At 54.9% G+C, this 20,107-nt stretch overlaps 1 protein-coding gene across 2 annotated transcripts in view; it reads left to right on the top strand.

Moving 5' to 3' along the window:
• Positions 1–20,107, top strand: part of LOC135558607 (chromodomain-helicase-DNA-binding protein 7-like) — a 117,077-nt gene that overhangs the window by 86,670 nt on the left and 10,300 nt on the right. For both annotated transcript variants that reach the window (XM_064992536.1, XM_064992535.1), the window contains exons 22-29: positions 847–1,046; positions 2,579–2,741; positions 3,475–3,564; positions 15,121–15,224; positions 16,809–16,938; positions 17,143–17,261; positions 17,541–17,892; positions 18,180–18,388. In XM_064992536.1, the coding sequence (XP_064848608.1) occupies positions 847–1,046; positions 2,579–2,741; positions 3,475–3,564; positions 15,121–15,224; positions 16,809–16,938; positions 17,143–17,261; positions 17,541–17,892; positions 18,180–18,388 (1,367 nt within the window). The remainder of the gene's footprint in view (positions 1–846; positions 1,047–2,578; positions 2,742–3,474; positions 3,565–15,120; positions 15,225–16,808; positions 16,939–17,142; positions 17,262–17,540; positions 17,893–18,179; positions 18,389–20,107) is intronic.

Below are 20,107 nucleotides of genomic sequence, written 5' to 3'. Positions count from 1 at the left end.
AATCTGAAGCTCCGACACGCATGGGACCATTAAACATGCCTGCATACTTGCACACACACGAGCCCAGATCCATCTTGCATGCACTCCTAATATGACCCAACATCCGCACAGTGAACCAATCACACACACCCGCACAGTGAACCAATCACACACACCCACACTATTAGTCGCCCTGCCCGACTGCCTTCTACAGTGACAGATCACGGCTGGCTGCACGCACCAACCACGTCTGACCAGCAGTGGGGTTGTTTTTCACAAACCGACCGACTCGACTACTGTCTAGACCACTGGGCTATAGGGCAAATTATAGAGCCATCACGTCTGAGGACTCTTCCCCTCAACTGACGCTGCTGCCATTGACTCCCTCTCTCTATCCCCTTCCCTAACCCAGACCTAGTCTCCATCGACCCACAAACACACAGAGTCAAATTGATTGTACTAGAATTTAGGTGTTGGTGGGTTGCATGCCAACTAGGGTTATCTCACCGTTGTGTAAAAGCATTTAGGGAGAGACGAGTCTTCGGTCGGTTGTCACTTGTTGGTGTTCTACTCTGGGTCACCCGCGGTAGAGAGATGGGATGTCAGTTGAATGTGCAGTCATGAACGAATTGTGTCACGGAATCAAATCGCGGTGTGATATTGGACCGTGGTTGAAGTTCAGAGAGCCAGACATAACACAGCCCCATCCACACCTACCCCCCCTCCTCTCTTCATTTACTGTAGTGGATAGGGAGGGATTTTTACATTCTGAAACCTCCCAGCCGAGACTGTGTAAATGTCAATCATCAGGATAAATTATAATACTCCAGACTAAATTCCCCTCCCTCTCTCTCTCCTCCCTGCTAGGTGGGGTCGCTGGGGAGACATCCTGTCCCGCGGGCGTTTCAAGCGGCCCCTGCAGGAACAAGACGTGGAGACCATCTGCCGCGCCCTGCTGGCCTACTGCCTGCTGCACTACCGTGGCGACGAGAACATCAAGCGCTTCATCTGGGACCTCATCACGCCCTCTGAGGACGGACAGAGCCGCACACTCACCAACCACTCCGGTATGTATCCCTACACACTCCTAACGCAGCACAACTATAGCTTAGCTACAACATAACAAACACACACTTTCCACTCAGTAACACCCTGATGAACTGCTCTGCAAGGCCTTCCCAATAACCACTTGTAGGAGTAGAGTGAATAAACATCCATTGAATTCCATAGGATTATTCAGTCCCACCACTTAACCTCTAGCGTCGAGCAATCCCGTATCCGGGAGCGTAATCATAGCCTCAAGCTCATTAGCATAACGCAACGTTAACTTCATGAAAATCGCAAATGAAATGAAATAAATATATTGGCTCACAAGCTTAGCCTTTTGTTAACAACACTGTCATCTCAGATTTTCAAAATATGCTTTTCAACCATAGCTACACAAGCATTTGTGTAAGAGTATTGTTAGCTAGCATAGCATTAAGCCGAGCATTCAGCAGGCAACATTTTCACAAAAACAAAAAAAGCATTCAAATAAAATAATTTACCTTTGAAGAACTTCTGATGTTTTCAATGAGGAGACTCTCAGTTAGATAGCAAATGTTCAGTTTTTCCAAAAAGATTATTTGTGTAGGAGAAATCGCTCCGTTTTGTTCATCACGTTTGGCTAAGAAAAAACCCTGAAAATTCAGTCATTACAACACCAAACTTTTTTCCAAATTAATTAACTCCGTAATATCGACAAACATGGCAAACGTTGCTTAGAATCAATCCTCAAGGTGTTTTTCACATATCTATTCGATGATAAATCATTCGTGGCAGTTGCCTTTCTCCTCTGAACCTAATGGAAAAGTGGACTCAGCTGGAGATTGCGCAATAATTTCGACGGAGGACCCCAAGCGGACACCTGGTGTATGTAGTCTCTTATGGTCAATCTTCCAATGATATGCCTACAAATACGTCACAATGCTGCAGACACCTTGGGGAAACGACAAAGTGTAGGCTCATTCCTGATGCATTCACAGCCATATAAGGAGACATTGTAACACAGCGCATTCAAAATCTGGGGCATTTCCTGTATGAAATTTAATCTTGGTTTCGCCTGTAGCATTAGTTCTGTGGCACTCACAGATAATATCTTTGCAGTTTTGGAAACATCAGTGTTTTCTTTCCAAAGCAATCAATTTTTTTTTTATCCAAAAATTAAAAGTGCGCCCCCTATATCGAAGAAGTTAAGTCCCTCCCTCACTCAAGCCCACCTCCCCACGACTCTTGACCTGACCTTACTCTAACATTGTGGCGGTCTGGTTCCAACTGGTTCAGATTCTGAACTTCCTTGTCTTGTTTGACCTTAATCCTCATTGGTTTCACTCAGAAGCCAACGCTAGAGTCTGATTGGTTAAAAAATAACATGGACTCCAATTGGCCCAATTAGTTGCTATTGCTTTCAATTATAGTTTGCAAATAGCCGTTTCATATTATTTAAATAAATAATCAAGTCTTTGCTGATAATAGACTTGTCCAACCCAGGTCTCTTGTTTAAAGAGATGTCATCTGAATTTGAGTCTGCCCATTGTAATACTCCCCCCTCTAATTGTAGGTCTGTCTACTCCAGTACCGCGGGGTCGTAAGGGGAAGAAGGGGAAACCAGCCCCACCTGCCCCTCCCCAGCTCCCCAGGGCAGAGTGGCTGGCCAGCTGTAACCCAGACCTGCTACTGCAGGAGGACAGCTACAAGAGACACCTCAAACACCACTGTAACAAGTAAGTCACAACTGACATTTAACCCCAAATTCTGACCTCTCACCCCAACACTGTCGTTCAAATGCCACAAGAAGAAGTGAGCCTTTTGTCAGCCCTTTGACCTCGAACCTCGAACCAAACACAAAACACCCAGTTTCCACACTTGGAGGTTTCATTTAGAACACAGTCCCCAGTAATCCTATTTCCCATGAGCTGCTAGTGACAAACACCAACACACTTTTCACTTCAGTCTTTTGTTTAGTTCTAGGCAGTGTCCTATTTACTCCTCCTCCTTCCTTGGCCACAACTCTTCTCCTCTCCGCTCTTCTTCTTTCTACTCTGCTGTTGTTGGGGAGATTTTGCGACGGCCAGGTTTTTGGGGCCGAGGCTGGCGCCAGGCCAGGTGCCAGGCAGACCTGTTGGATGTGGGTGAAAGGCGGCACACACAGGGGTGATTATGTGGTGCCATCTGTCAGGCGTGGGGGCTGGTGCGCAGCGTGGCTAATCAGGCCTGGCAGCATGATGGATGGGCAGGGGTTCGTGCCAAAGAGCCGCTACTGTCGCTCCACCCAGCTACTGCTGCTGGCACACGTGCACGAACCAGAGTTTAAAAACTCACTTTCTTTTTTTTTACCCTCCCCCTCTCTCCGTATCGTTTTCTTTCTCCCTCCAATCTCTCTCTATATATATCTCCCCCCCTTTCCCCTCTCTCTCTTTCCCCTCTCTCTCTTTCCCCTCTCTCTCCCTCCCACAGAGTTCTCCTGAGGGTCCGTATGCTCTACTATCTGCGACAGGAAGTCATCGGTGACCACGCCGACAGGATCCTAGAGGGAACAGACTCAAGGTTGGCATCCATGCTTCTTCATCTCTCCAACACACCCAAGCCCCTGCCTGCTTGATCTTCCCTCTCTCCCTCTTCCATCCCCGAGTTCCGCCCCTCACCCAGATGTGCATGCATGTATAATGCAGAAACGTGTGCTCCGTATTGATGGCATCTGAGGCTCTTCGCTGAATAAAATGCTGTTATTGTGTGTGCATGCATATGTGCGCCAGTTAGTGTGTAATCGTGCATATACACTATATATACAAAAGTATGTGGACACCCCTTCAAATTAGTGGTGGATTTGGTTGTTTCAGCCACACCCATTGCTGACACGTGTATAAAATGAAGCACACAGCCATGAAATCTCCATAGACAAACATTGGCATTAGAATGGCCTTACTGAAGAGCTCAGTGACTTTCAAGGTGGCACAGTCATAGGATGCCACCTTTTCAATAAGTCAGTTTGTCAAATTTCTGGCTTGCAAGAGCTGTTATTGTGAAGTTGAAACGTCTAGGAGCAACAACAGCTCAGACGTGAAGTTGGTAGGCCACAGAAGCTCACAGAACGGGACCGCCGAGGGCTGAAGTTCTCCGGGCGCGAAAATATACTTTCCTCAGTTGCAACACTCACTACCGAGTTCCAAACTTCCTCTGGAAGCAATGTCGGCACAATAACTGTTCGTCGGGAGTTTCAAGAAATGGTTTTCCATGGCTGAGCAAACACACACAAGCCTAAGATCACGTACAATGTCAAGCGTCTGCTGGAGTGCTGTAAATCGCGTCGCCATTGGACTCTGGAGCAGTAGAAACACATTCTCTGGAGTGATTCACCATCTGGCTTCACCATCTGGCAGTCTGACAGATGAATCTGGGTTTGGTGGATGTCAGGAGAACGCTACCTACCTGAATGCATAGTGCCAACTTTAAAGTTTGTTGGATCGGGAATAATGGTCTGGAGCTGTTTTTCATGGTTTGGGCCCTTTAGTTCCAGTGAAGGGAAATCTTAATTCTACAGCATAAAATGACATTCTAGACGATTCTGTGCTTCCAACTTTGTGGCAACAGTTTGGAGAAGGTCCTTTCCTGTTTCAGCATGACAATGCCCCGGTTCACAAAGCGAGGTCCATACAGAAATGGTTTGTCGAGATCGTGTGGAAGAACTTGACTGGCCGGCACAGAGCCCTGACCTCAACCCCATCAAACATCTTTGGGATGAATTGCAACGCCGACTGCGAGCCAGGCCTAATCGCCCAACATCGGTGCCCAACCTCACTAATGCACTTGTAGCTGAATGGATGCAAGTCCCTGCATAAATATTCCAACATATAGTGGAAAGCCTTCACAGAAGAAAGGAGGCTGTTATAGCAGCAAAGGGGGGAACCAACTCCATATTAATACTCATGATTTTGGAATGAGATGTTCAACGAGCAGGTGTCCACATACCTTTGGTCACGTGTGTATGTGCCAGCTAATTAGTGACGAAGAGTGTGTGTCTGTGTACGCCTATAAATGTGCCACTTGATGGTGTGTGTGTGCATGTGCCAGCCAGCATGTCTGTATTACGGGCATCGGGACAGTATTCTGGTAGTGGTGATGGTGGTGGGGACAGTAGTCTGGTAGTGGTGTCGCTCTGGATAAGAGCGTCTGCTAAATTACTTAAATGTAAATGTAATGTGGTGATGGTGGTGGGGACAGTTGTCTGGTAGTGGTGATGGTGGTGGGGACAGTTGTCTGGTAGTGGTGATGGTGGTGGGGACAGTAGTGTGGTAGTGGTGATGGAGGTGGGGACAGTTGTCTGGTAGTGGTGATGGTGGTGGGGACAGTAGTCTGGTAGTGGTGATGGTGGTGGGGACAGTAGTCTGGTGATGGTGGTGGGGACAGTAGTCTGGTGGCGGTGGTGGGGACAGTTGTCTGGTAGTGGCGGTGGTGGGGACAGTTGTCTGGTAGTGGCGGTGGTGGGGACAGTTGTCTGGTAGTGGCGGTGGTGGGGACAGTTGTCTGGTAGTGGCGGTGGTGGGGACAGTTGTCTGGTAGTGGCGGTGGTGGGGACAGTTGTCTGGTAGTGGCGGTGGTGGGGACAGTTGTCTGGTAGTGGCGGTGGTGGGGACAGTTGTCTGGTAGTGGCGGTGGTGGGGACAGTTGTCTGGTAGTGGCGGTGGTGGGGACAGTTGTCAGGTAGTGGCGGTGGTGGGGACAGTAGTCTGGTAGTGGGGACAGTAGTCTGGTAGTGGGGACAGTTGTCTGGTAGTGGCGGTGGGGACAGTTGTCTGGTAGTGGCGGTGGGGACAGTTGTCTGGTAGTGGGGACAGTAGTCTGGTAGTGGCGGTGGTGGGGACAGTTGTCTGGTAGTGGCGGTGGTGGGGACAGTTGTCTGGTAGTGGCGGTGGTGGGGACAGTTGTCTGGTAGTGGCGGTGGTGGGGACAGTTGTCTGGTAGTGGCGGTGGTGGGGGCAGTTGTCTGGTAGTGGCGGTGGTGGGGACAGTTGTCTGGTAGTGGCGGTGGTGGGGACAGTTGTCTGGTAGTGGCGGTGGTGGGGACAGTTGTCTGGTAGTGGCGGTGGTGGGGACAGTAGTCTGGTAGTGGGGACAGTAGTCTGGTAGTGGGGACAGTTGTCTGGTAGTGGCGGTGGGGACAGTTGTCTGGTAGTGGCGGTGGGGACAGTTGTCTGGTAGTGGGGACAGTAGTCTGGTAGTGGTGGTGGTGGGGACAGTTGTCTGGTAGTGGTGGTGGTGGGGACAGTTGTCTGGTGGTGGTGGGGACTGTTATCTGGTGGTGGTGGGGACAGTGATCTGGTGGTGGTGGGGACAGTGATCTGGTAGTGGCGGTGGTGGGGACAGTTGTCTGGTAGTGGCGGTGGTGGGGACAGTTGTCTGGTAGTGGCGGTGGTGGGGACAGTTGTCTGGTAGTGGCGGTGGTGGGGACAGTTGTCTGGTAGTGGCGGTGGTGGGGACAGTTGTCTGGTAGTGGCGGTGGTGGGGACAGTTGTCTGGTAGTGGCGGTGGTGGGGACAGTTGTCTGGTAGTGGCGGTGGTGGGGACAGTTGTCTGGTAGTGGCGGTGGTGGGGACAGTTGTCTGGTGGTGGTGGGGACAGTTGTCTGGTGGTGGTGGGGACAGTTGTCTGGCGGTGGTGGGGACAGTTGTCTGGCGGTGGTGGGGACAGTTGTCTGGCGGTGGTGGGGACAGTTGTCTGGTAGTGGCGGTGGTGGGGACAGTAGTCTGGTAGTGGTGGCGGTGGGGACAGTTGTCTGGTAGTGGCGGTGGTGGGGACAGTAGTCTGGTAGCGGCGGTGGTGGGGACAGTAGTCTGGTAGCGGCGGTGGTGGGGACAGTAGTCTGGTAGCGGCGGTGGTGGGGACAGTTGTCTGGTAGCGGCGGTGGTGGGGACAGTTGTCTGGTAGCGGCGGTGGTGGGGACAGTTGTCTGGTGGCGGCGGTGGTGGGGACAGTTGTCTGGTAGTGGCGGTGGTGGGTACAGTTGTCTGGTAGTGGCGGTGGTGGGGACAGTAGTCTGGTAGTGGGGACAGTAGTCTGGTAGTGGGGACAGTTGTCTGGTAGTGGCGGTGGGGACAGTTGTCTGGTAGTGGCGGTGGGGACAGTTGTCTGGTAGTGGGGACAGTAGTCTGGTAGTGGTGGTGGTGGGGACAGTTGTCTGGTAGTGGTGGTGGTGGGGACAGTTGTCTGGTGGTGGTGGGGACTGTTATCTGGTGGTGGTGGGGACAGTGATCTGGTGGTGGTGGGGACAGTGATCTGGTAGTGGCGGTGGTGGGGACAGTTGTCTGGTAGTGGCGGTGGTGGGGACAGTTGTCTGGTAGTGGCGGTGGTGGGGACAGTTGTCTGGTAGTGGCGGTGGTGGGGACAGTTGTCTGGTAGTGGCGGTGGTGGGGACAGTTGTCTGGTAGTGGCGGTGGTGGGGACAGTTGTCTGGTAGTGGCGGTGGTGGGGACAGTTGTCTGGTAGTGGCGGTGGTGGGGACAGTTGTCTGGTGGTGGTGGGGACAGTTGTCTGGCGGTGGTGGGGACAGTTGTCTGGCGGTGGTGGGGACAGTTGTCTGGCGGTGGTGGGGACAGTTGTCTGGCGGTGGTGGGGACAGTTGTCTGGTAGTGGCGGTGGTGGGGACAGTAGTCTGGTAGTGGCGGTGGTGGGGACAGTAGTCTGGTAGCGGCGGTGGTGGGGACAGTAGTCTGGTAGCGGCGGTGGTGGGGACAGTAGTCTGGTAGCGGCGGTGGTGGGGACAGTTGTCTGGTAGCGGCGGTGGTGGGGACAGTTGTCTGGTAGCGGCGGTGGTGGGGACAGTTGTCTGGTGGCGGCGGTGGTGGGGACAGTTGTCTGGTAGTGGCGGTGGTGGGTACAGTTGTCTGGTAGTGGCGGTGGTGGGGACAGTTGTCTGGTAGTGGTGGTGGTGGGGACAGTTGTCTGGTGGTGGGGACAGTAGTCTGGTAGTGGGTACAGTTGTCTGGTGGTGGGGACAGTTGTCTGGTAGTGGGGACAGTTGTCTGGTGGTGGGGACAGTTGTCTGGTAGTGGTGATGGTGGTGGGGACAGTTGTCTGGTAGTGGCGGTGGTGGGGACAGTTGTCTGGTAGTGGCGGTGGTGGGGACAGTTGTCTGGTAGTGGTGGTGGGGACAGTTGTCTGGTAGTGGTGGTGGGGACAGTTGTTTGATAGTGGTGGTGGGGACAGTTGTCTGGTGGCGGCGGTGGGGACAGTTGTCTGGTGGCGGCGGTGGGGACAGTTGTCTGGTGGCGGCGGTGGGGACAGTTGTCTGGTGGCGGCGGTGGGGACAGTTGTCTGGTAGCGGCGGTGGGGACAGTTGTCTGGTAGCGGCGGTGGGGACAGTAGTCTGGTAGCGGCGGTGGGGACAGTAGTCTGGTAGCGGCGGTGGGGACAGTTGTCTGGTAGCGGCGGTTGGGACAGTTGTCTGGTAGCGGCGGTGGGGACAGTTGTCTGGTAGCGGCGGTGGGGACAGTTGTCTGGTAGCGGCGGTGGGGACAGTTGTCTGGTAGCGGCGGTGGGGACAGTTGTCTGGTAGCGGCGGTGGGGACAGTTGTCTGGTAGCGGCGGTGGGGACAGTTGTCTGGTAGCGGCGGTGGGGACAGTAGTCTGGTAGCGGCGGTTGGGACAGTAGTCTGGTAGCGGCGGTTGGGACAGTAGTCTGGTAGCGGCGGTTGGGACAGTAGTCTGGTAGCGGCGGTTGGGACAGTAGTCTGGTAGTGGCGGTTGGGACAGTAGTCTGGTAGTGGCGGTGAGGACAGTTGTCTGGTAGTGGTGGTGGTGGGGACAGTTGTCTGGTAGTGGTGGTGGTGGGGACAGTTGCCTGGTAGTGGTGGTGGTGGGGACAGTTGCCTGGTAGTGGTGGTGGTGGGGACAGTTGCCTGGTAGTGGTGGTGGTGGGGACAGTTGCCTGGTAGTGGTGGTGGTGGTGGGGACAGTTGCCTGGTAGTGGTGGTGGTGGTGGGGACAGTTGCCTGGTAGTGGTGGTGGTGGTGGACAGTTGCCTGGTGGTGGTGGTGGGGACAGTTGCCTGGTGGTGGGGACAGTAGTCTGGTAGTGGGGACAGTAGTCTGGTAGTGGTGGTGGGGACAGTTGTCTGGTAGTGGTGGTGGTGGGGACAGTTGTCTGGTAGTGGTGGTGGTGGTGGTGACAGTTGTCTGGTAGTGGTGGTGGTGGGGACAGTTGTCTGGTGGTGGTGGGGACAGTGATCTGGTGGTGGTGGGGACAGTTGTCTGGTGGTGGTGGGGACAGTTGTCTGGTAGTGGGGACAGTAGTCTGGTAGTGGCGGTGGTGGGGACAGTTGTCTGGCAGTGGCGGTGGTGGGGACAGTTGTCTGGCGGTGGTGGGGACAGTTGTCTGGCGGTGGTGGGGACAGTTGTCTGGCGGTGGTGGGGACAGTTGTCTGGCGGTGGTGGGGACAGTTGTCTGGCGGTGGTGGGGACAGTTGTCTGGCGGTGGTGGGGACAGTTGTCTGGTAGTTTCGGTGGTGGGGACAGTTGTCTGGTAGTGGCGGTGGTGGGCACAGTTGTCTGGTAGTGGCGGTGGTGGGGACAGTTGTCTGGTAGTGGCGGTGGTGGGGACAGTTGTCTGGTGGCGGTGGTGGTGGGGACAGTTGTCTGGTGGCGGCGGTGGGGACAGTTGTCTGGTGGCGGCGGTGGGGACAGTTGTCTGGTGGCGGCGGTGGGGACAGTTGTCTGGTGGCGGCGGTGGGGACAGTTGTCTGGTAGTGGTGGTGGTGGGGACAGTTGCCTGGTAGTGGTGGTGGTGGTGGGGACAGTTGCCTGGTAGTGGTGGTGGTGGTGGGGACAGTTGCCTGGTGGTGGTGGTGGGGACAGTTGCCTGGTGGTGGGGACAGTAGTCTGGTGGTGGGGACAGTAGTCTGGTAGTGGGGACAGTAGTCTGGTAGTGGTGGTGGTGGGGACAGTTGTCTGGTAGTGGTGGTGGTGGGGACAGTTGTCTGGTAGTGGTGGTGGGGACAGTTGTCTGGTAGTGGTGGTGGGGACAGTTGTCTGGTAGTGGTGGTGGTGGGGACAGTTGTCTGGTGGTGGTGGGGACAGTGATCTGGTGGTGGTGGGGACAGTGATCTGGTGGTGGTGGGGACAGTTGTCTGGTGGTGGTGGGGACAGTTGTCTGGTGGTGGTGGGGACAGTTGTCTGGTAGTGGGGACAGTAGTCTGGTAGTGGCGGTGGTGGGGACAGTTGTCTGGCAGTGGTGGGGACAGTTGTCTGGTAGTGGTGGTGGTGGGGACAGTTGTCTGGTGGTGGCGGCGGTGGGGACAGTTGTCTGGTGGTGGCGGCGGTGGGGACAGTTGTCTGGTGGTGGCGGCGGTGGGGACAGTTGTCTGGTGGTGGCGGCGGTGGGGACAGTTGTCTGGTGGCGGCGGCGGTGGGGACAGTTGTCTGGTGGCGGCGGTGGGGACAGTTGTCTGGTAGCGGCGGTGGGGACAGTTGTCTGGTAGCGGCGGTGGGGACAGTAGTCTGGTATTGGCGGTTGGGACAGTAGTCTGGTAGTGGCGGTGGGGACAGTAGTCTGGTAGTGGCGGTGGGGACAGTTGTCTGGTAGTGGTGGCGGTGGGGACAGTTGTCTGGTAGTGGTGGTGGTGGGGACAGTTGCCTGGTAGTGGTGGTGGTGGGGACAGTTGCCTGGTAGTGGTGGTGGTGGGGACAGTTGTCTGGTAGTGGTGGTGGTGGGGACAGTTGCCTGGTAGTGGTGGTGGTGGGGACAGTTGCCTGGTAGTGGTGGTGGTGGGGACAGTTGCCTGGTAGTGGTGGTGGGGACAGTTGTCTGGTAGCGGCGGTGGGGACAGTTGTCTGGTAGCGGCGGTGGGGACAGTAGTCTGGTAGCGGCGGTTGGGACAGTAGTCTGGTAGCGGCGGTTGGGACAGTAGTCTGGTAGCGGCGGTTGGGACAGTAGTCTGGTAGCGGCGGTTGGGACAGTAGTCTGGTAGTGGCGGTTGGGACAGTAGTCTGGTAGTGGCGGTGGGGACAGTTGTCTGGTAGTGGTGGTGGTGGGGACAGTTGTCTGGTAGTGGTGGTGGTGGGGACAGTTGCCTGGTAGTGGTGGTGGTGGGGACAGTTGCCTGGTAGTGGTGGTGGTGGGGACAGTTGCCTGGTAGTGGTGGTGGTGGTGGGGACAGTTGCCTGGTAGTGGTGGTGGTGGTGGGGACAGTTGCCTGGTAGTGGTGGTGGTGGTGGACAGTTGCCTGGTGGTGGTGGGGACAGTTGCCTGGTGGTGGGGACAGTAGTCTGGTGGTGGGGACAGTAGTCTGGTAGTGGGGACAGTAGTCTGGTAGTGGTGGTGGGGACAGTTGTCTGGTAGTGGTGGTGGTGGGGACAGTTGTCTGGTAGTGGTGGTGGTGGTGGTGACAGTTGTCTGGTAGTGGTGGTGGTGGGGACAGTTGTCTGGTGGTGGTGGGGACAGTGATCTGGTGGTGGTGGGGACAGTTGTCTGGTGGTGGTGGGGACAGTTGTCTGGTAGTGGGGACAGTAGTCTGGTAGTGGCGGTGGTGGGGACAGTTGTCTGGCAGTGGCGGTGGTGGGGACAGTTGTCTGGCGGTGGTGGGGACAGTTGTCTGGCGGTGGTGGGGACAGTTGTCTGGCGGTGGTGGGGACAGTTGTCTGGCGGTGGTGGGGACAGTTGTCTGGCGGTGGTGGGGACAGTTGTCTGGCGGTGGTGGGGACAGTTGTCTGGCGGTGGTGGGGACAGTTGTCTGGCGGTGGTGGGGACAGTTGTCTGGCGGTGGTGGGGACAGTTGTCTGGCGGTGGTGGGGACAGTTGTCTGGTAGTGGTGGTGGGCACAGTTGTCTGGTAGTGGCGGTGGTGGGGACAGTTGTCTGGTGGCGGTGGTGGTGGGGACAGTTGTCTGGTGGCGGCGGTGGGGACAGTTGTCTGGTAGTGGGGACAGTAGTCTGGTAGTGGGGACAGTAGTCTGGTAGTGGTGGTGGGGACAGTTGTCTGGTAGTGGTGGTGGGGACAGTTGTCTGGTAGTGGTGGTGGTGGTGGTGACAGTTGTCTGGTAGTGGTGGTGGTGGGGACAGTTGTCTGGTGGTGGTGGGGACAGTGATCTGGTGGTGGTGGGGACAGTTGTCTGGTGGTGGTGGGGACAGTTGTCTGGTAGTGGGGACAGTAGTCTGGTAGTGGCGGTGGTGGGGACAGTTGTCTGGCAGTGGCGGTGGTGGGGACAGTTGTCTGGCGGTGGTGGGGACAGTTGTCTGGCGGTGGTGGGGACAGTTGTCTGGCGGTGGTGGGGACAGTTGTCTGGCGGTGGTGGGGACAGTTGTCTGGCGGTGGTGGGGACAGTTGTCTGGCGGTGGTGGGGACAGTTGTCTGGCGGTGGTGGGGACAGTTGTCTGGCGGTGGTGGGGACAGTTGTCTGGCGGTGGTGGGGACAGTTGTCTGGCGGTGGTGGGGACAGTTGTCTGGCGGTGGTGGGGACAGTTGTCTGGCGGTGGTGGGGACAGTTGTCTGGCGGTGGTGGGGACAGTTGTCTGGCGGTGGTGGGGACAGTTGTCTGGCGGTGGTGGGGACAGTTGTCTGGCGGTGGTGGGGACAGTTGTCTGGCGGTGGTGGGGACAGTTGTCTGGCGGTGGTGGGGACAGTTGTCTGGCGGTGGTGGGGACAGTTGTCTGGCGGTGGTGGGGACAGTTGTCTGGCGGTGGCGGTGGTGGGCACAGTTGTCTGGTGGCGGCGGTGGTGGGGACAGTTGTCTGGTGGCGGTGGTGGTGGGGACAGTTGTCTGGTGGCGGCGGTGGGGACAGTTGTCTGGTAGTGGCGGCGGTGGGGACAGTTGTCTGGTAGTGGCGGCGGTGGGGACAGTTGTCTGGTAGTGGTGGCGGTGGGGACAGTTGTCTGGTAGTGGTGGCGGTGGGGACAGTTGTCTGGTAGTGGTGGCGGTGGGGACAGTTGTCTGGTAGTGGTGGCGGTGGGGACAGTTGTCTGGTAGTGGTGGCGGTGGGGACAGTTGTCTGGTAGTGGTGGCGGTGGGGACAGTTGTCTGGTAGTGGTGGCGGTGGGGACAGTTGTCTGGTAGTGGTGGCGGTGGGGACAGTTGTCTGGTAGTGGTGGCGGTGGGGACAGTTGTCTGGTAGTGGTGGCGGTGGGGACAGTTGTCTGGTAGTGTTGGCGGTGGGGACAGTTGTCTGGTAGTGGCGGCGGTGGGGACAGTTGTCTGGCAGTGGCGGCGGTGGGGACAGTTGTCTGGTAGTGGCGGCGGTGGGGACAGTTGTCTGGTAGTGGTGGCGGTGGGGACAGTTGTCTGGTAGTGGTGGCGGTGGGGACAGTTGTCTGGTAGTGGTGGCGGTGGGGACAGTTGTCTGGTAGTGGTGGCGGTGGGGACAGTTGTCTGGTAGTGGTGGCGGTGGGGACAGTTGTCTGGTAGTGGTGGCGGTGGGGACAGTTGTCTGGTAGTGGTGGCGGTGGGGACAGTTGTCTGGTAGTGGTGGCGGTGGGGACAGTTGTCTGGTAGTGGTGGCGGTGGGGACAGTTGTCTGGTAGTGGTGGCGGTGGGGACAGTTGTCTGGTAGTGGTGGCGGTGGGGACAGTTGTCTGGTAGTGGTGGCGGTGGGGACAGTTGTCTGGTAGTGGCGGTGGGGACAGTTGTCTGGTAGTGGCGGTGGGGACAGTTGTCTGGTAGTGGCGGTGGGGACAGTTGTCTGGTAGTGGCGGTGGGGACAGTTGTCTGGTAGTGGCGGTGGGGACAGTTGTCTGGTAGTGGCGGTGGGGACAGTTGTCTGGTAGTGGCGGTGGGGGACAGTTGTCTGGTAGTGGCGGTGGGGACAGTAGTCTGGTAGAGGTGATGGCGGTTGGGACAATAGTCTGGTAGTGGTGATGGTGGTAGTGGGGACGGTAGTCTGGTAGTGGTGATGGTGGTGGGGACGGTTGTCTGGTAGTGGCGGTGGGGACAGTAGTCTGGTAGTGGGGACGGTGGTTGGGACAGTAGTCTGGTAGTGGTGATGACGGTAGTCTGGTAGTGGTGATGACGGTAGTCTGGTAGTGGTGATGACGGTAGTCTGGTAGTGGTGATGACGGTAGTCTGGTAGTGGTGATGACGGTAGTCTGGTAGTGGGGACGGTAGTCTGGTAGTGGGGACGGTAGTCTGGTAGTGGGGACGGTAGTCTGCTAGTGGGGACGGTAGTCTGGTAGTGGTGGGGACGGTAGTCTGGTAGTGGTGGGGACGGTAGTCTGGTAGTGGTGGGGACGGTAGTCTGGTAGTGGGGACGGTAGTCTGGTAGTGGGGACGGTAGTCTGGTAGTGGGGACGGTAGTCTGGTAGTGGTGATGGTGGTGGGGACGGTTGTCTGGTAGTGGCGGTGGGGACAGTAGTCTGGTAGTGGTGATGACGGTAGTCTGGTAGTGGTGATGACGGTAGTCTGGTAGTGGTGATGACGGTAGTCTGGTAGTGGTGATGACGGTAGTCTGGTAGTGGTGATGACGGTAGTCTGGTAGTGGTGATGACGGTAGTCTGGTAGTGGTGATGACGGTAGTCTGGTAGTGGTGATGACGGTAGTCTGGTAGTGGTGATGACGGTAGTCTGGTAGTGGTGGGGACGGTAGTCTGGTAGTGGGGACGGTAGTCTGGTAGTGGGGACGGTAGTCTGGTAGTGGGGACGGTAGTCTGGTAGTGGTGGGGACGGTAGTCTGGTAGTGGTGGGGACGGTAGTCTGGTAGTGGTGGGGACGGTAGTCTGGTAGTGGTGGGGACGGTAGTCGGGTCGTGGGGACGGTAGTCGGGTCGTGGTGATGGTGTTAGGCCTCTTCTGCCTATGTCTCTTTGCAATTGTCTGCTTCCCAAATGGCACCCTTTTACATATATAGTGCACTACTTTTGGCTCTGGTCAAGGCGCAATGTTGTGAATAGGGTACCATTTGGCCTCTGTCGAGATGTTCCAGAGTTGGCTCATGACCATATTTCCTCCCAGTCCCCTGGAGATGGGGCCCATTACAGACACATCAGATTAAACGATTGCGTGTTGATTTTAGACCATTTTAATCCGTTTTCTTCTCTGCCTGTCTCTCTGCCTGTCTCTCTGCCTGTCTCTCTGCCTGTCTCTCCTTCTGTCTTTTTCTCTCTTTCTCCTTGGTTTGAGCCCACAGTGAAATGGATATCTGGATCCCTCAGCCTTTCCACGCCGAGGTGCCCGCCGATTGGTGGGACAGCGAGGCAGACAAATCGCTGCTCATCGGTGTCTTCAAACACGGTAAGCCCAACCCCTCCGCTTCACACACACACCCCTGGCTTTTTCAGCTTGATTGGTGTTCCCATAGCGACCGCGGAGCACAGCTGGCTCAGAGAGACGTCAGGAGATTGATTGGTGGCCATGTCCAGCCGCCCGAGAAGAGGCTGTCGGTGTGTGGACGTGTTGTACTTCATGGTTAGACTGTGTTCTGTCCACCACAGTTGGTTGACGCACATCTGTTTGATCTCTTCTAGCTGTGAGTTAGCTGGTTTACATTGGACCATTTGAATTGTATTACAGTGCCAAACAAGATTACAAGCTAGAATTGTAATGATTTAATAGTGGTAATTATATTGATGGTGATTAATATTAATTTGGGATAATTGTAATTATTCTCTGTAATTGCCACCCTGTGCCTCAGCCCTGACAAGCATACACACACACACACACACACACACACACACACACACACACACACACAAACATGGACGCTGTCTCAAACACACATGGATACAATAGAGCTAGCCTATAGTTAATCATAATCCTCATTCACTTGGGAGGCCTGGGGGGGATGCTGCTCTCTGCCTCACACACCCTACACGCACACAACGTACAAACACACACACTGTCTCACACAACACTTACGCACACTCTCCAGGACTGCAAGAGGGAAGAGTGATGGCCTATAAAAGCCCCTCATGATTAGCGCTTGGCTCGGGGCGCAGCGGCGGTTAGGAACAATGTGTCACCGCATAAATCCTAATTGAAATGTGATGTTCTGCGGGGGCTTTGGGGAGGGGAGGGGGGCTGATGGTCTGGTCTGCTCACTGTCACGGTTGTCCAGCCTGTGCCTCTCTCCCTCCCTCCTCCCACCCGCCGTGCTTAGTCGGATCTGCAGGCTCTTATCTGTTCTGCTTGGATGACTTCAACGGGCATCTCTCTCGTTCGCTGGCACACTTGGGCAAATGCGCACACACACTTAGACACAGATTTTCTTGTCCACACACCCACTGACGCAACCAGTCAGACACACACTCCAACAGGCGCTGCCCTCTGTCTGCATCTGGACCCTGGGGTCATGCTTTCTGTTTCTCTCCTTTTCAGCTGCATTTCATATGGATGGCAGTTGTTTTATTCTGATTGTGAACTTCATAATGGTTTAGTTTTATCTCTGTATGCAAGTGGATCCTATTGGCGTGGTATTGCATTTCGTTATCTTTCATGATTGATGCTACGGTGTCTTTCGTGACTGACGGCTCGGTGTGTGTAGCCTATATAGTTTCAATGTGAATTGTCATTCAAACTGGGCTTAGTTCTAGGCCTTGTTCCTGTGCATGTATGTTCCCAGTCATAATAATTCAATAATCTCTCACCCACTTCCTCTCTCCTCCTCCCCCGATGTGAAAAGTAGAACTCAGTAATTCAATCACTGTCTTACCCATTTTCTCTCATTCTCTTCCTCTGTCTTCTTGTCTGTCTGTCTGTCTTCTTGTCTGTCTGTCTGTCTGTCTTCTTGTCTGTCTTCCTGTCTGTCTGTCTGTCTGTCTGTCTTCCTGTCTGTCTGTCTTCCTGTCTGTCTTCCTGTCTGTCTTCCTGTCTGTCTAGGCTATGAGAAGTATAACTCAATGCGTGCCGACCCTGCGCTGTGTTTCTTGGAGCGGGTGGGCATGCCCGACGCCAAGGCCATCGCTGCAGAGCAGAGGGGGGCGGACATGATGGCAGATGGTCCGGAGGGGTAAGACACTCAGCCAATATTCACCACCACCACTTTTTTCCTCCTTCTTTTCCACCTCCTGTCTCTCTCCATTTGTTCATCTTTTTTTCCTTTTCATTCCAACCTCCCATCTCCCCATGTTCTTTCCCGTGTTCCCCTCTTTTCCCTGCTCCTTTGTTTCATTCTGTTTCTCTTTCTTTCCATCCCCGTTGTTTGTGTGTACAGAGAGGATGAAGACCCCGAGTACAAGCCTCTCCGCATGACCTTTAAAGATGAGATGGAGGACTTTGCGAACTCACCCCTGGATGACAAAGATGAGACTGTGGACGTTGAGAGTGGTGAATGTAAGTGAATGACTGGGCTTGTCTAGCTTTGTCATACATTACAAAACACCATTTGGGATAAGTGGAATAAAAAGGTTGAAAATGACATTTGCTAGCAATCTGTTACAAATCAGAGGATCATTTACCATTCATCAGTCCATCATTTAAGTGATTTAATTTAAACATTTCTATTTTGTATCAAACCACGAATGTGCGCATCCAAAGAAACCAAAGTTGCTCTTCAGACTCATCTCAACAGTATGCAGACTCCTTTAGTAGTTCTAATATTCCTCCTCCCAGCTAAACCAGGTGAGAATGTAGCAGGCGGCAGCAGAGGGGCGGGTCGTCTGTACTGGCCGGCGGCCTCGGCCCTCACCGCTAGACTCCGCCGCCTCATCACGGCCTACCAGCGCACGCACAAGAGGGAGCAGCTCCGCCAGGAAGCCATGGCCCGGCCCGACGGACGCCGCCGCCGCCGGCCCCGTGAACATCTCTTCTCCATGGTCACAGACGGAGGAGGGGCCTACGTGCAGGAGGACGGAGCCTTCATGGCAGAGGGAAGTCCTTATATGGCCAAGGGCGGAGCTTTTATACCTGAGGCGACGGTGCTCCCGGCGGAAGGAGGGGCCGCCTTCAAAGAGAGGCGTCAGAGGTATAGATCTCTGATGACTGATGCTGTACAAGATAAACCATATGAACAGTTTATGATGACTTGTGTATAATAAACAGTAGAATTTGTTAGCCTGCTGTATAGAAGGAATTAGAACTACAGGAAGCTCTCCAATATCAACTGTTCCTGTATGATCGTTTGAGAAGCCCTACTTCTAACTGTACTACAGTACCCACAATGCTCCAGTCTCCTTATCAATACACTATTCATGTATTGCTTTTCGTCCCATTGGTTGTTGGATTAACCCTTTCCTTGTCTTGTTCCCTGAGGTGGACCAGGCGTGAGGAATCAGACTTCTACCGGGTTGTGTCCACGTTTGGTGTGATCTATGACACGGACCGCCAGCTCTTTGACTGGACCCAGTTCAGGGCCTTCGCCCGGCTGGACAAGAAGAGTGACGAGAGCCTGGAGAAATACTACTTCTCCTTCGTGGCCATGTGCAAGCGGGTGTGTCGCATGCAGGTCAAGTCCAACACAGGTAAGGTCCCTCAATGATCTAGTTCTGTTGTCTCCGACCACAACAACCCTCACTCATAGTTAAATTTGCTTGCGCTAAAGCAAAGGACCTTTCCCTGAAAAGACAACTCTTCCTTTATCCCCATCTCTCTCTCCCTCTCCCCACCCTCTTCCTCCCTCCCACCCTCTTCCTCCCTCCCACCCTTCTTCCTCCCTCCCTCCCACCCTTCTTCCTCCCTCCCTCCCACCCTTCTTGCTCCTTCCCACCCTTCCTGCTCCTTATCTACCCCACCCTCTTACTCCTTATCTACCCTATCCTCCTTCTTCCCTCCCACCCTCCTTCCTCCTTATCTACCCCCCACCCTCCTTCCTCCTTATCTACCACCCACCCTCTTCCTCCTTATCTACCACCCACCCTCTTACTCTTTATCTACCCCCCACCCTCTTACTCTTTATCTACCCCCCACCCTCTTACTCTTTATCTACCCCCCACCCTCTTACTCCTTATCTACCCCCCACCCTCTTACTCCTTATCTACCCCCCACCCTCTTACTCCTTATCTACCCCCCCCACCCTCTTACTCCTTATCTACCCCCCACCCTCTTACTCCTTATCTACCCCCCACCCTCTTACTCTTTATCTACCACCCACCCTCTTACTCTTTATCTACCCCCCACCATCTTACTCTTTATCTACCCCCACCCTCTTACTCCTTATCTACCCCCCCCACCCTCTTACTCCTTATCTACCCCCCACCCTCTTACTCCTTATCTACCACCCACCCTCTTCCTCCTTATCTACCACCCACCTTCTTACTCCTTATCTACCCCCCCACCCTCTTACTCCTTATCTACCCCCCCACCCTCTTCCTCCTTATCTACCACCCACCCTCTTACTCTTTATCTACCCCCCACCCTCTTACTCTTTATCTACCCCCCACCCTCTTACTCTTTATCTACCCCCCACCCTCTTACTCCTTATCTACCCCCCACCCTCTTCCTCCTTATCTACCACCCACCCTCTTCCTCCTTATCTACCACCCACCCTCTTACTCTTTATCTACCCCCACCATCTTACTCTTTATCTACCCCCCCCCCCACCATCTTACTCCTTATCTACCCCCCACCCTCTTACTCCTTATCTACCCCCCACCCTCTTACTCCTTATCTCCCCCCCACCCTCTTACTCCTTATCTACCCCCCACCCTCTTACTCCTTATCTACCCCCCCACCCTCTTACTCCTTATCTACCACCCACCCTCTTCCTCCTTATCTACCACCCACCCTCTTCCTCCTTATCTACCACCCACCCTCTTCCTCCTTATCTACCACCCCACCTTCTTACTCCTTATCTACCCCCCACCCTCTTACTCCTTATCTACCCCCCACCCTCTTACTCCTTATCTACCACCCACCCTCTTCCTCCTTATCTACCACCCACCCTCTTCCTCCTTATCTACCACCCACCCTCTTCCTCCTTATCTACCACCCCACCTTCTTACTCCTTATCTACCCCCCACCCTCTTACTCCTTATCTACCCCCCACCCTCTTCCTCCTTATCTACCACCCACCCTCTTCGTCCTTATCTACCCCCCCACCCCCTTACTCCTTATCTACCCCCCACCCTCTTACTCTTTATCTACCCCCCACCCTCTTACTCTTTATCTACCCCCCCACCCTCTTACTCTTTATCTATCTACCCCCCCCCACCGTCTTACTCCTTATCTACCCCCCCACCCTC

The sequence above is a fragment of the Oncorhynchus masou genome, chromosome 17, assembly GCF_036934945.1.
Source record: "Oncorhynchus masou masou isolate Uvic2021 chromosome 17, UVic_Omas_1.1, whole genome shotgun sequence".
NCBI lineage: Eukaryota > Metazoa > Chordata > Actinopteri > Salmoniformes > Salmonidae > Oncorhynchus > Oncorhynchus masou.
The sequence above is the reverse complement of the archived record's forward strand: the minus strand, read 5'-3'. Positions and strand labels throughout refer to the sequence as shown.